At 35.6% G+C, this 16,267-nt stretch overlaps 1 protein-coding gene across 2 annotated transcripts in view; it reads right to left on the bottom strand.

Moving 5' to 3' along the window:
• GLRB (glycine receptor beta) overlaps window positions 1–16,267 on the bottom strand; it is a 51,555-nt gene that overhangs the window by 24,627 nt on the left and 10,661 nt on the right. For both annotated transcript variants that reach the window (XM_086746428.1, XM_086746429.1), the window contains exons 3-6: window positions 13,085–13,191; window positions 10,414–10,481; window positions 3,388–3,617; window positions 360–442 (exon numbers count right to left, since the gene is read on the bottom strand). In XM_086746428.1, coding sequence (XP_086602554.1) covers window positions 360–442; window positions 3,388–3,617; window positions 10,414–10,481; window positions 13,085–13,191 — 488 coding nt within the window. The remainder of the gene's footprint in view (window positions 1–359; window positions 443–3,387; window positions 3,618–10,413; window positions 10,482–13,084; window positions 13,192–16,267) is intronic.

The following is a 16,267-nucleotide window of genomic DNA, read 5'->3' as shown; positions in this document are numbered from 1 at the left end:
AACTGGACTCCCAACAACCTACAAAGGTTGTGGAAGTTAAAACTACGTAGGGAAACCATGGATCCTTTTTGACAAATTATGTGTGTTTCCATTTTACTAAGTTTATTGTAAATCTTTTTATAAAACTCATCAATTGTCATTATGTTTGATAGCGAAAGCTAAAAACAGAGTGCATGGCGCCATAACCATCAGAAACATTTTTGATAGGGAAATGTATGCTAGCAGGAACCAGTGAATATTAAATTCAAGATTCATTAAAAATGTTGACATGAACAATACAGAATTGATCTTTTTTTTTTGTTTGATTCTCAGGCATGCCTAGAAGGCAACTGTTTTTATGAAAAGACTGATTTACATACAGCTTTCCAATTGCATCTTGCAGCGCTGTGTATCCATAGGAAACAAGGTCAAGTCCAAAGGGCAAGACAGAGTAATAGATAATCTGAAAATACAGAAATTTAATCTTAAAAGTGTGAGCTGCCATGTAAGCAGTAGACTGCAATTAAAAAAACCCCACAGGTATTCCATTTTCAGCTTCTAAAATAGCTGAAAAATGTAATTAAAGTTATAATAAGTAGCAGTTTGGAACTGAGGTATCTCTAGCAATCTGAGAATAAAATTTTATTGAGAGTTTTAAACATACAGTAGTTCACAAATTAGGGACCTACTAATACATGACAAAATACATATAGGTCATAAGAATAACCAAACAGAATCCTGTCTCCAGCAGTGGCCAATGGTAGACCCCTGAAGAAGGATATGAGACTACAGCAATCAGGAAATGCTATTTCACCAGATATCCAGCAGCCTGAAAGCTGCACCTCAAGGACTTTCTAAACCAGAAGTGACGCTTCAGTACTTAAGAGACTTCAACAGATTTATTTTTTTTTCCCCTCCAAGAAGCTGCTTTGCTTCCAGTTGCTTTCTGGAATCCCTGTAAACTTTAATCATGCATAGCATCCTGCAGCAAGGAATGCCACAGCTAAGCTGCACACACTCTAATAATCTCCTTTTATTTATTTTGAGACTGTCTCATAGTTCTTTTACTGGAAAAGAAGGTGAAAAATCAATGTTCATCCATTCTGTCTGTGCATTCATGATTTAGAGACCTCTGTGTCACCACCTCAATTAACTTGTTTTTTCCAGTCTGAAAAGTTCTGCCTTGCTTTGCTGTTCTTTACAAAGGATGTTGTTCCTTACCTTTCACCATCCTTGCCTCTCTTCTTGCAGTGGGAAGACCAGAACTGCATCTTGTATTCAAGATGCAAGCACAGCATGAATTTATAGAGTGGCATGACGTTCTCTTTAATCCCTAATACCTCCTAGAATTCAATTAACTTTCTCAACCAGTACTGAGCCATTAGCTGACATTTTCAGAGAACTAGCCACTACTAGGCAAAGGCTGTTTTCCTAGCTGGTAATAACCACCTCAAAATTAATCAGTTTTTATGTAAAGTTAAAATATTTTTTCCATGTGCATAATTTTCAGTTATTTACATTGAATTTCATCTCATATTTTGTTGCCTTGTCATTAGATTTATTTGTAATTCTCACTGTTGTCTCTTATCTTTACTATCCTGAATATTTTGACATCGTGAAAACTGCCTGTCAATTCACAGTTCACCCCTTTATCCAGATGATTTATGTTGAACAGCACAGGAACCAGAAGAGATTTTTATGTGAGATTCTACTGCTTACTTCCCTTCATGTAAGCACTGGCTGCTTATTCCTACATTCAGTTTCCTAATTCTTAACTAAGTTTTCAAAATTTATGCAGTAAGAGCTTTCTTTTACATGCATTTTGTCTTTCATGTATTTTGATAACTGGAGATTCTTTCATTTACATGTGATAATATCTCTGTAAGCTAAAAATACAAGGCATAGTAATTATATATTTTTTAAAATGAAAATCTTAGTAGCATGTCACCAAACCACAATGCTTCAAAAAATTAATCTTACCTGCATACACATCATTTTTGAACATACTGTTCTATTAAAATCAACTGAGTATTTTTAAAGGATGACATTAATTGCAAACTTTATTGAATTTGGTTTTGCTATTTGGAAGTTTTCAGAGAAGAATTTTTCCATCAGAAACACTTCTTTTAGTATTCACTCAACATTCACGATTCGCTAACCTAACCGATCGACTGAAATAAGCTCATTGCAATAGCTGCAACTTGGAAAAATATTTGGAGAAAAGTTTCAATGTTTCATTTAATATTTGCTATTTCAAATGGGAAGTTTCTTTTATAGCTGAAAGTTATTTTCTATTTTGAAATATTAATTTCTACAGACTTCGAAACTTGCTACAGAAACAACTGAAATCAGAATCAGGACCTTCAGAGCGAGCCAAATTAAATGCTTTGATTGCCCAATATATTTTATTTTCTGATCACTGTCAGCAAAAGTCTTGAGATTGAGTTTTGTCATCCTGTTTTAGAACAGGTAAAAAAGAACCCAGACTCTCCCATACTCTTTCTTTTTTCTAGCCAGTTCTACTCCAGGAAGAAATAGCTTATGTGACCACAATTTCAGAAGTGTTTCCCTCTTGATGGTAAAGTTGCCGTATATCTGGGTAACAATTTTTTTCTCTATCAGGGACACATGTTCCAGTTCACACCAGAAGAAAATTCACTGTTAGGAAATTGAGCCTAATCTCTACAAATCATTGTGTCTATAAACTCTCCAGATCTGTAATTCACTATGAGATCCATTTAATCAATCAATTTGCTATTTTTAGTGGATGATTATTTCTATGGTATGGTTTACACTTTTGATAAACCAAGTCAAACCACAAAAAAAGTATGTGTTAATTGCAATGAAATTAAACAATACTTTTGGGTCTTCTGAAAAAATCTGTATCCAGTAAGGCACAGAACTTAATCAGGACTATGTCCCAGTACTTTTACAAAACATTCATATTCATACATTTTGTAATTTCTGCCTTTCCCTATATAATTAGTAAGTAAACATAATTTTCTTTACTTGATGAAGAAATTCAAGTGCTGTGCAAATTATATTGTTTTGCTGAAGGGTTTACTTCAGATATCATAACCATTTCATTTTGCTTCCAGGAATCTAAGCAATTATCAAAATGGTTTAAATTTTGTTTTCAATAATACTAGTTGCCTTAATGTGTTAGCTTAACATGACATACAAACATACATACACTTCACACTTCTAGTACTTGCTGTGCTATCAACTGACTTGCTTCATCTGATTTCTTTACACACATTTAATTTATTGTAGTATTGTTTATAAACTGTCATACAAATTAAAATTTAAACATTAGTCATAAACTGCATAGGTAACTAAGTCTAACACAGCAAATATATGTTGTATCAAGTCATTTTAACAAAAAGTAGAAATATATCAATAAAATACCTCATGCTGACTAGGACATCTCCATCCCGAAATATAAAAAGAAGGATATTTTCTTGTGTGACATCATGAAAGTTAGCGTTTTTTTCATTTGCAAAGAATAAGTCTGGCTTCCAAAGACATTTAAACATTGTTGGGTCCACTGTCAGCGTATCTGAACCTCTCCAGTCATTGGGCAGTTTGAGTCTGGGATCATTCCACTTCTGTCTTAGAAAGATGTTAACTCTATAATCCTGTTGGGAAGAATACATAAATATCAGATGAGCCATAAGTCTAGCCAAAAACCCACAGAGAAAGAACACCATTCTATCAGACTGAAAATGAAAGCAATTTATGCCTCAATTTTTCTATTACAAAAATAGTAATCGCTAATCATGATATTGCTAAGTGTTAAGTTTACTACAAATTCTGTGTTTTGAATACAGTAACATTTCTTTTTTAAAGGCCCAGATTCTTTCCTCAGGATCATTCTTCTGTCTCCTTGATAGCAGTAGTCCTCTGTTATGTAGGCAAAGAGAAAAGCACACAGCAGGACAGAGGGAGGCCATAGCTTGACTACACTAAATTGCTGCAGGCAGCAGGCACGATATCACTTCTGTCAGGATATCTTCTGAGTGTAAATTGCAGCTTATTCTCCATTTGGTTAAGTGGCACACTGGTGGCAAAATATCACACTATGAAAGTAGAAAACAGACCAGATAGATAATAAATTTTACACTACACACCAAGAATACAGCCTCAGACCTTGTAACAGTGATTTGGGGCTATTTTGGTAACTGAGGAAAACTGATGCCAGCTTGCAACACAAGTACTGAGGTATAGCATCTATAAAAGCAGAAATGGAGTAGGTCTCAAAAAGACAAAATCAAGAATTTACTCTGAATTCAGCAGGACTCTCGCTCAAGGATGGACAGCAGTGGAGCCACGCTCAATGAGAACCTAATTTTGCCTTCGGGAATTGGAGTAGCATGTGTCTTAGGGCGAAGCAATACCCGCATGCATTCTGTCCTTAGTGAAAGCTGTGTGCATCCAAAAGAAAAATCTGACCCAGTATGTCAGTTATGATTTTTCAGTCTTACCTCTAAGTCTTTTTGCTTTTTACATTTACATTCAAGCCAGTTCCTCTTTTTTATGTACATGTAAACTATGCAGATCATATACAGAAAAAGAATAAAGGTATTGTTGAAACAAAGTAAAAAAACCCCAACAAATAAACCAAAATTCTATATGTAAGATAACTTCTATCTCCAGTCTTCCTATCTGTCTTCTATGGCGTGTTTTGTTTTTTCATAATTGTCTGTTAGGTACAAAGCATCCTGCAATAAGGGCTGTGTCTTTTAGAGCAGTGAAAACACTGCTACTGCTTTACAATTATAGCAAAATGCTGCAAGTCTGTGAGTGAAGGTTCTCAACACATTTTTGGTTTGTCAATGTATCCTGCATTACAACTTAACTCTATAAAGTTGTTTATTTTACACGTTAATGCCCTCTTACACATTTTTCTGTTGGTACAATGTGAGTTCTTTTTTGATGTACTTACTACGATGCACACATTTACAGGCCAAAGCAAGTGCCATGTTGAGACAGTCATGCTAACTCAAACAGGAAGGATTTGGCTAGGACCTCACACAGAATAATTTAATAATTTACCCTATTGATTTACCCTGTTAATTGGAATACAGTGCCCACTTTCCCATGTCCAGTCCACCAGTCAGATCAGCCCAGGTACACGCTATACTGTGTTATATTTTTCCTTACTGCATTGTAAGGAAAAGCAAAGCATCAAAACTAAGTAGAAAGAACTGAGGCAATATTTATTAATATGCATAGTTCTGAGAGATATGTTACTTGTTGGCAGTCCATTTTTGAAAAAAAAACATATGTAGTCATGTAGTCTGACTCTTATTTATTCAAAGACCTATATTAATCTTGTCAACATAAAGAAAAAGTATAAAATAATGGTTGATATGAAGTGACTTTTTACTAGAAGGTTCTGATAGAGAAGCTTCAGAACAGGAGGGAATTCAGGTCATTATCTCAGAAAGCATCTTTTCAATTATATTTATATAATTGAAAATTTACTTCACTTGCTTCTTGCTGAAGTTCCCTTTCCATATGCACTTCTTGTCTCAGTGAAAATAATAACTTTAAACTGTATGAGATAAATACTGCATACCGTTCATGCTCACAAGCATTACACTCTTCATTACACCAAAATTAATTTCCCCACAAACAAGCGCATTGCCTTCATTTTGACAAAATAAAATGCCTTCTCATAGCCATAGGCAAATAATAAGCAGTGTCCAATGCTTGCCTTCAGCTTACCCATTCAGAAGAAGGATATGTTTACATCACTGAAAAACAGAATGCACTGGCAAAGTAAGAACTGGAAATAAGATCAGGTGGATGCTATTTTATTTCCTTCCTTGCTCTACTACAAATGAACTTAAATACACTAAAGAAGAGGATGCTGTGACATTTTAAGAACTTGATTCTGTTCCCATTTAAATCAATGGAAGAAAAACTCAATTAACCTAAAACAGTTAGGTTCAGACCTACCTAAATTACTAGAAACTTGTGACAGGGTGCACTTGGAGATGAAGGCCACCAATATATTTGAGGCAATATAGAAAATGTAGAAAGAAGCAAAGAGATTTCAGGATACAAAACTGTGGCTAGTCAGACAATGATGTGCAGAAGGGCTTCTTTTTAGAATAACATGAACTATTCCAGTATCTGTCAGCATATACTATGATCTGGTATAAATCTATTTCAAAAGAAGTTTGCAACCAGTCCTTTCAAATTTGGGCAATGAATTTTAAGATTCAGTATTTGCACTACAATTAGGTTCAACAGGAGCTGAAGAAGTGCTCTGCATGAAGCACATCGTCTTCCTCCTATAGATTTTACAAACATTCTTTGAATATTGCAGAACGATTGGCATTTTATAACAAAAGAGACTCAAACAGCAACTAAAAAGCCTGAAACTAGGAGTGGAGTGGAAGAGATACTCATCAGCATTGGAGCTATGAGGACCTGGTAGGTAAAAAGAATCACAGAAGTATTCTACAGGGCTGTGTTTTCCCATGAAACTCCAACAGAAGGCATGTTGTTTTCAGGGAGGTTGAAAGGGGAGGCATTCTAGGAAATATTTCAAGAGCAATCTACTAAACAGTGGGCATGTGGCCAGAAAAACTCCTCAGGCCAGCAACCAGGCATAGCCAATGCATCTCTTTCTGCAAACTGGAGCACACAGATCACGAAAGGCTTTTTCTGTATGAACTGCACTCATACGAAGAAAGGAAGCATAATAGCACTGCCTGTTAATAAAGTAGAAAATGGCATTTTTAAGATTAAAATAAGGAAACTGAAGTTTTATTTATATATATAAGCATTAAAAAGACCTTTCTGCAAGGTTTAAAACTAGAGGACAAGGAGGAAGTGGTGTTTTGCCATCTGAGTCTGTCAGGAAAGGTTACACTGCAAGTACAAATCTTTAATATAGGTTCTGTAGACAGAGGGTCAGACCATGAGCACAGCTAAAATATTATAGCCCTACGGGTATTTGTACCAGAAAGGATCTATCCTTAGCAATCCTCGACTGGTCATCCAGTCTGTAAGAATTTCTAAATGTGACATAATCACCATATTATCCCACAAATCTCCAGTCTAAAAAAAATCTGCAAAATCAGAAGCAGAGTTAGTATGGTGATCCTAGACAAGCAGTCTAATGAGCTAGAAGGAAACAAGTTACAGGACTCAAGACAAAGGGAGCGTACTTGAAGGCAGCAGCTCTAGTATAAGCTCTTCTCCATTTTAGCTGTACAAATTCTTATTTACTCTGTAGTTAACCATTTTTTTGCCTAGTTTTTCCAGGTAACTTGTTTGATAAATATGTGAAAATGTCACAATTCTCTTGAGTATTCAACAACACAACATGAACACTACGCTTTCTAGAGAGAGAGCAAACATTTGCCCTTCAGTTTCATCACAAAAGCTTGATTAAAGCAACACAGGCTTTTGGGCACAGGATCCACATTATGGGTCCTATCTTGCTTCAAACCAAGATTACTTCAAACCTGTTAATGCTTTTCTATAAAAAAATTCCCTTCTCTCTTAAAACGAGGTAGGCTGCACCTCAGTGGGAGCTAATTCCTACTCTTTTTTGTTGAGGATGAGCCAACTGCATAGCTAAGAATGCAATCATCATGGGACTAGATGGACAGCAAGCAAAAAATAATTGAAAATAATGTTGTGGGATTCCTGAAATATGTGAGGAACCATCAGAACTAGCCACCATGATGTCAAGGTGAGGGACAGGTAAGAGCCTGTTGACTAGTTAGAAGTTCCAGACATTAAGCCCAGAGTTGGCTATTTCAGAGAGGGGTCTAAGAGTAGAATACAGGACATCTCACTGAAGATATTTCCTTCTGCATCTCTTTTAACATCCTTCTGAATGAAAGATCAGCACACTGAATGGCCTTTTCTTACTGGCACTCTATACATTTGTTTGTTGAGCCTTCTACCACCACCTCATTCCCAATCACCTGGCACCCATGGTTATTCTTTCCCACCCTCACATCACCCAAAAGAAAAAACTGTCTCTTTAGCTAAAACAGGACACTTTACCCCCACATAGATTTTGCAAAAACCTACGAATTCAGCTATTACAGCCAGAAGTGACTACAGAGCCAAGAATCATCATGATACTTCATTGACTGAAATACTTAGAAACCTATTATTTCATAGATTTTGGCATCAGTAATGGTATCGCTCAAATCAGTTTAGCAGCCTCTGGTAAATTTAGAGACAGTTAAGAAATAATATTCCTCATGATTCACATCAATGCCCAAGATAGTAGAGACACAGACAGCCACTCTCTTCTCCAACACTGAGGAACCTTTTTCAGCAGTTCTGTTACTACTTGCAAACGTCTCTCCTTTTTGAATGCAAGAAGCCCCTCTGGTCCTTCACAGAGTTCGTGCCTCAGCTCCAGGAAACACTTCCTGCGATTCTTGAGGTACAAGTTTCTTCCTAGTCTAAGGGACCTGCTTCTACTGTCTAGTGCATTACCCAGGCCATCTGAAGACAAGTGCCAGGCTATATCCAAGAGAGCAGTGGTTCTTGAATGTCCACAGGACCCAATACTGACTGCAGCAGGAAGAGCTTCCCAAGCAATACATGGAAGAACAGATTGACCATTTCTTTTGTCAGCGCTTCCTGTGATACATTAAGGCAACCAAGAAGTAATCCAAACTTCACATAAACATGCTTAGCTATCATGGTAATTGGCTGGATGTAGAACTCTAAATAAAAACATAAATTAAAGTAAGGATGGTGTCTGAAGTTCTGAAATATGGAGAAGAGCATGACTTATCTTACAGAACATCCTAGTGAATTTGTGAGTGACCATATCAGGAATTCACAGAGAGACATACATGCATGCTGTAGAGAGCGTACGTATATTTTTAGGGGGAAGCACACCCCTTACATTCATGTTTTGTTACTATGTGGATCTGAGTGGATCTGTAAACGTCACTTTTTAAAGCATGCAATAAATTTCAGAAACTTGAAAAGGCCATCTGGCCTAATATACCTGCCACCTTAGCCACTTATCTCACTCCTACTTTCCTGTTCTTCCTCTCTGTCCCTCTTTAAACTTCAGGTCTCTTTTTGTTTTCAGGAAATAAATCTCGAGGTATCTTTGGCATACTTACATTCTTTGTTTTAGTATAGCTTCCCACTAATGCTATTAGTTAACTTACTATCCTTTACAATCAATTCTAAATCTTTATTCACTCCTAGTTAAACAGAAATTTCTGGCCAAGCTGTTTCAGCCATCACGTATGTTTAACTTTGAGCAACTCTGCAGCACTACTGAAATGTCATTAGGGTATCGTGTAAGCTAGTTCTGAATTTTAAGTGGGTACTTATTTCCACCACCAACAAAAGATGTTTTATTATTTATTAGCCGTATTATGGTTTATTGCTTCTGCACTATTCTGAGTAAGAATGCTGCCTTAGTCACAAAAAGAGCAGCCTGTTTTTGGGAAATACCTTAATGTTTTGGATGCAGCAGATCACCAAAGTTATTTCTAAATGAGATGTTCAGGGAGCGCCCCAGAACTCCCAAGCTGAGTGTATGTCCTGGCTGTGGCTTCCCATGTACTGGTAAGACACGGTTTGCTCCCTGCTTTTTTACATATAAGAAAACCCTGATCAGGTCAGAACATCTTCAACAATTAAATATCATTTTTGGTAATATTTTTTACAGCATTTATTGGAAATACCATTGCAATAAAGATCTTCAAGTCCTAAAATATTTGGAATGGCTTTGCTGAAATGACTTTTTATTTTGAAATTGATATTATTTCCTATGGAAACAAAAAGTCAAAATTGTAATGAGGATTAATTGGTGCTGTTATTGACATGTTGAAATTTTCTGACTGAACTGAAAACACATTTTTAGAAACTTCACTCCTCAGCTTCTCTCTCTCACATAGTAAATAAACAGGAGTAAGAGTATGGTCACTGATGAACTACTCCTTTACTCCTTCTTGTTCTATTCCTCCACGATTTACTCCTACCCTCAGAACTACATAAAACAGAGAACCTATACGCATTAGCCTCATGCATGCACCTTCTTTTTCTCTCACATACAGTCCTAGTATTTTCTGTAGTAATACACCAACCAATCTATACATTAACGCTCAGGAAGATTACTCAACTCCCCTGAACTTAATAACTTATGGAAATAAGTGTATTTTTTGCATCTTAGAAACTACAGATTTCTTTTCATGTACATCAGATTCTAAAAGCTGTGCCAATCTGTGGACAAATATAGAGTGAAACAGACTAATAGGTTTATGAAATAAAGCAAAGTCATTCTATCACTAACCCCGTTAACTGAATTTCACTCTCTACAATCACAGCAATTATTTCTACTTTATAGTTCACAATCTTCAGCCTGAAATTTAATTTACTAAGAAAATACCCATGTGTGCTATATTAATTTCATTTCAGTCTTACCATAGTTGTCTCTTGAATTGACCCAAAGCTGTTAATGAAGATGTTGACTGCAACATCAACTGGAATTCCTTTAAAAAAAAAAAAAACATTTATTGTGAACTGCACAATCCAGTAAAGTTACATTATCCTCCACTTAAAATTTCTTTATACTGGTATCACAATGTGAAATGTTCTTTTTACAGGGTCATACAACTTTATCTTTTCACATCAGTATATACGTAGTTTTTAAAATCTGTGGTTTATTTCCATTGAAAGCCAACAGAAACCACAAAAACTCTTTTCAACCTAGTGATAAGAAAATAGAAGAAAAAAAATCCTTAGTTCAGAGTGCTAAGCTTAAAGCATTTCACAGATAATAAATTTGAATAATTTTCAAATTCCATGATCTTCTGTTACCATAGAATGCACAATCCAGTATTACTTTTGCACATAGTGTAATGGATAGAGGTAATTCACATTTCCAGTGGCAGACACTTTTAACTGTCAAGGTCATGATGATGATCTACCGTCCCATATTACCTGTTTGTGATTTATGATGACACATTTACTTATATTGGAAGAGGATGCCTCTTTGGGTAAGTCAAGTACATAACCGTAAAGTATGAATACAGGCAGACAAAAATCGTTCTATGCGGCTTTCACAGCTACCTAGGCTTGGCGCAAGAGAAAGCTGCTCCATTTCACAATGGTTACCAACTTGCCAAGAAAAAATTCTAGAAGCCAGCAGCTGTGAAGGTATTAAGATGGACTGGATTTTTTCCTCTTTTCCACAGCCAGAATTCCTGTAGTTGAAGAGAGATGGTGTGACAGCTGCTACATCTGCCCTCTGTCACCCTGCGGGAACTGATTGGCAGTAATTTAATCTAGTGTTAACAGAGAGTTATCACAAAGCAGGGAGAAGTGGCCTGATGATTGTGAGAACTAATTATGGTCCACTGGTTTTATTTAGCACCTATATGTTGAGTGTGTCAGTATGTACACTAGATCTCAGCATGTATCTAATCTCCTTTACACTGTTAGGAGTTCTTAATTCAGTGGAATTTTTCCTGTTTTCAGCAATAAGAGATATAACAATACATAAAAACTGTTTTGACAAAGTAAGCAAATACAAAGTAATATATGCCTCACTGAATAGTTTCCTTGTCTGCATATAATATTTCAGTGCACATTTAACACATAAATTCAAACTCCTCCTCTTGGTTCACCAGAAAATCAGGAAGATAAAATTTCACCTTTTTTCAAGTAAACCAGCTTGTTGGGTTTTTTAAAAAATCAGACCAGTTAAACACGGTGCCTTGAGTTATGCAACAAGTATAATGCTTTGTTTAGCACCTGATGCACGTGACAGAGCACCCATCACACTACTAACAGCCAAGAGTGTACTATCTCTTCCAGATTTGAATAGGAAGTGCCATCCAAGAAAATAACTCGTGTGTGAGGAATGTTTTAATGTGGGCAAAGCACTTGACAGAAAATGCTCTTTTTCCTCCATCTCCCTGTGACTTAACGTTGCATGTCCTCCATTTTTCTTCCCTCCTGATTCTTACCAGACTGCCAGTAGGGTTATAAAAAATATAAAGAAATCTGCAATATGCTTTGTGATTTATCATGCTGAAGAACAGGTAAAACAGAGGCTGGACATTTATTCTTTGTGACAAGGCTCAGTGCTGAAAACATATACATAAGATTGTACAGAGAATAAGAAAAAAGCAGGTCACTTGCTGAGAACTGAGTTTAATACATTTATAAAACTTAGTTAAACAGAACACCTCAAAATGGTCTCTTCAAAAGCACAATAAAGATTATAGATTTCCAAATTTATCATACTATTATACAAACGTTAAAATATCTCCTAATATACTTATAATTAAATATAAGTTTTAGAAAGAAAGAACTGACTTCTGTAAACTGCAGTGTTTCCAATGGAATAAAATTTTCTATGTATTTTCGCAGCAGGGAAATAATCTAATTCCTAGAAAGTGTAACTTACAGCTCTATGAGTAACTAGAAGTTTTTTAGTTAATACGTATTCCAACCTTTTCTGCATATGTAAGGAAATCACATTTGCCTACACGGAAGATTGCTACAACATTTGCCTACCAGGGAGATGTTTTAAAGTCAGAGAATGTGTTTAAATTCATTACGTATTTGAAATCCCAATGTGTGTAAACTGTAATACTAACATATATTTAAAGGGTTTAATTACTGTATGATTTCCAAATAGTTATACTACTGATCTCAAGTTTTATAAAGCCATCTTAAAGGATCTCTATAGAGAATTTTGGTGTTTTAAAGTGCTGTAAAGTGGAAATACTACTAATGTCTAATTAAAATACAGAGATAAAAATACATTTTAAAAACTTATTCTATAAAATCTAGTTCTATTTTTTTTTCAAATAAAATAATAACAATAATGATAATGATAATAATAACATTAAAGCATCACATACTACTGTGATCATGGAATCTTAACATATTACCTTTCATCTCAAAAGGATAAATACCTTACGTAGTTCCACACTATTTAGGGAAATTTCCATTAAAAAAAAAAAAAACCACCAAACCCCAGAAATTTAGTTTCTCAATATTATCTCTATATAAATTTTCTACATGCAAAGAGTAGAAGTTAAATTACAAAGATTAAAAAAAAAGGCTGAAACATCTGACAAACCTTTGAAATTAGGCCTTATCCTGGGATCATAACTGAGCAGTAGCCTATTCAAGATATTGCTGGTAGAATTAACTGGTACTCTTGCAAGGTCTTCAGCTGACTGCTGGCTGTAAAAAAAAAAAGTGCATTAGTTACTATTAAGACAAAAGTAACGTGTGCCTAAAGTTAAGTCATTTTAAAGTCATGCCATTAATGCCACTTAATGAACAAAATATGTTCAGTATTTTCAGGTTCCACAGTCCATAGTCTTCCTTTCTTTGTGATGCTTCAGTATATTTGAAGAAACTATAAGAAAAGTCAAAGCTCTCCTATATACTCCTAACTGTAAACTTGAGAAAATAAATAAACCGCAATTCACTAATTGTTCCCTTCCCTCCTAATACAAATATCCAGAGGGACATGACTTCCTCCTTAGTAGAAAGCAGCCACCTGCACTATTTTTAGTGACTGTCAGATTAGGAACTCAAGCAAACTGACAGGCGCTTTGTAGGTGCCAAGCCATGCAGAGGCTTTTGGCAGTCTCCTCCTCTCGCATGCCAGCCCAGCTATTCCACTGATGGAGCCATTGCATAACCGCATTGTCAAGTGCTAATAAAAGCTTTTTTACGGAAAACAAGGTCTTGGACTCTCTTCTGGTTTTGCAGGGGAAATTTAAACATCTTTGTTTACCTTGCTGTTACTGTGCTGAGTGTTAAATTAAAACCATCGCTACAATTAAAACGAACCTGTGACTGGAAAATGTAGCTACAAGAGTAACACGGGATGGAGTGCAGTGCAATAAAAAGCAGTGAGGGTGCACCCGTCCCACCCCATGTACTTTACACACCTAGCAGGCTGATACTCTCATGTAAATGAATTTATACATTGTCTCTACATCTTGTCCAGTGATGTTTTCAAATTTTGAAATCTGTCTTGTAAAACTTTGTCCATCTGTTTTATGATGATTATTTTTGTTGACTTTCTGCCATTATAATTTAGTAGCCCAGATTCCACGTAAAAATAAGACAAACACCCTACAGAGGCATGTCATATGCATTAACCTACTACCTTTAGCAAACAAATGTATGAACACATTTTTAAAAATGATTCAGTTTGTTTCCTAAATGTTTTCCATAATCAGTATCAGCTGCTGTTGCCTTCTTTACCCTACTTAATTTCCTTTTTTCATTTTTCTTTCCCATATCAGTGTCAGCTTGACAGACCTATGGGTTATTCTTCGTAACATCTCAGTTCACTGCTAGTTTTCTTCTCATCCTTCAGTTGTGTTCACGTCTTTTGGGACTTCTGCATTATTTAAACATCTGTTGAAGAAAATACTAACTCTCCAAAAGGCTTTGGCCAGTTAAAAAAAAAAAAAAAAAAAGTTGTATAAGTGTATCAGACCTCCTGATTTTAAGATGTCCAATTATAGTAGGTCCTGTTCAGCATCTTCCTTAATGACAAGTGAGAAAATAACTAATTAATAAATAACTGTCACCATTGTATGAGACCACTACATGAGATCACTATTTGATTGAGAACTGGAGACGAGACCTGGTCCTAGCCCTTGCAGAGCTTTTACGGGGTCCTAGCCCTTGCAGAGCGCACCTTTAAAATTGACTGGTTTAACTCAAACCATAAGGGAACCAGCAGGAGCAATTGAATAAAATCTTCTGACTTGGTAGCACCTACTGTGCCTTCACAATGAGATTTAATCTCCTCAGCTTAACATTTAGCAGCTAAAACATCTATAAACAAAACTATGAAGGAGTTTCCTATTACTAAAAACATGTCAACCATTTATGAGAACATAAATGCATTTTATTCTATCAGAGTCTCCTTGACACCCTTTGACCGTCTTATCCTTCAAAACCACAGAAATCAGATTTCTGTTTTCCCTACTGCATTCAGGATATTTCTGAAACTTAAAGCTGCATATCTGTTTAACTATTTGCTTGTATTTGTTTGACATTATACAGGAGGGAGAAAAGTACACCAACTCAGCTAGGACAGCAAATAACCACCCAGTTCTCCTTGAAATTTCAGACTACTCACCAGTCGCTAGCAGGATTAGTATGAATTCTGAAGGCTACCCAAGGATGTAGCTACCAAAATGTGTCTATCCGTGAGTACAGCTTCAACTATAACACACAGGACAAGAAAAAATTGTGGAGCAGCTTTAAGCAGCTGCAGCGTACAATTCCCCACGCATCTCTTGCAAATGCACTAAAACTACTGCCACATTTAACAACCGCGTAGGTGAACCACTTGTTCTATAGCACTTATCCAGAGATAAATGGTTCACTAATAAAAGAAGGAATGTTTTACTTTTAGTGACATACGTCAACTTCCACTAGTATGTCCTTATTCTGTGTACAATAAACCTCTGCTAATTTACTATTAGAACATTTAAATGGCAACAGGACTTCTAATCTCTTTGAATAATTAATAAATTCACTTTCAAACAATTCTCCCAGGGTTGTGTTTATGGCTTTTTATGTTTGATTTGGATTTTGATCATTTTGCAAAAGACCTAATCTATTTCTGTCATTTCGAGATTTGTGTTCAGTTTTCAGCGATGACCTTTACCAATGAACTACAATGAGCTGCTACACAAATATCATAAACCAGCTTCGTATGTTTTGTTTGCAGTTACCACTAATTGTACAATTGGAAAACATAAAGTTAAATGTTAAGATTATTTTCCATTTTGTAGCAGGAAAATGACAGAAAAGAATGTTCATTTAATTATTTAAAAGGCTGGCAAACACTCTGTACACTGTATTCTATCTGACACAAAAAGGTTCACAGCATTGCTTCCTTGCAAGTTGCGCATCTTAACATCTAAAACATCTACATCAAATGCTGACAGAACTTACATTTATAAAAGTAGGGTCTCCTTAACACAAGCAATAGGATTCCTTTCTAAATTATATATGCCCAGTATTAATGAAATATCAAAACAAAACCAAACAAGAACTAATGAAAAAACTTCAATCTCATTTTTTTATATTTCTGCTATGGATTATACAAAGAAGTTCATTAAATAGCAATGATGGCAATCTGAACCACATGGGATAACATAAATTAAATACAGATGCTCACAAAATGCAATGAGAAAGAGGAAAAAAGGCTGGGAAATTAAATGAGTGAGTACCAAACAGTAAAAGAAAGCCAAATACAGCTGACAGGCTTATTTGTCTC

The sequence above is a fragment of the Chlamydotis macqueenii genome, chromosome 4 (assembly GCF_036417535.1).
Source record: "Chlamydotis macqueenii isolate bChlMac1 chromosome 4, bChlMac1.mat, whole genome shotgun sequence".
Taxonomy (NCBI): domain Eukaryota; kingdom Metazoa; phylum Chordata; class Aves; order Otidiformes; family Otididae; genus Chlamydotis; species Chlamydotis macqueenii.
Note: the sequence above shows the minus strand (reverse complement) of the source record. Positions and strands in the feature narration are given on the sequence as shown.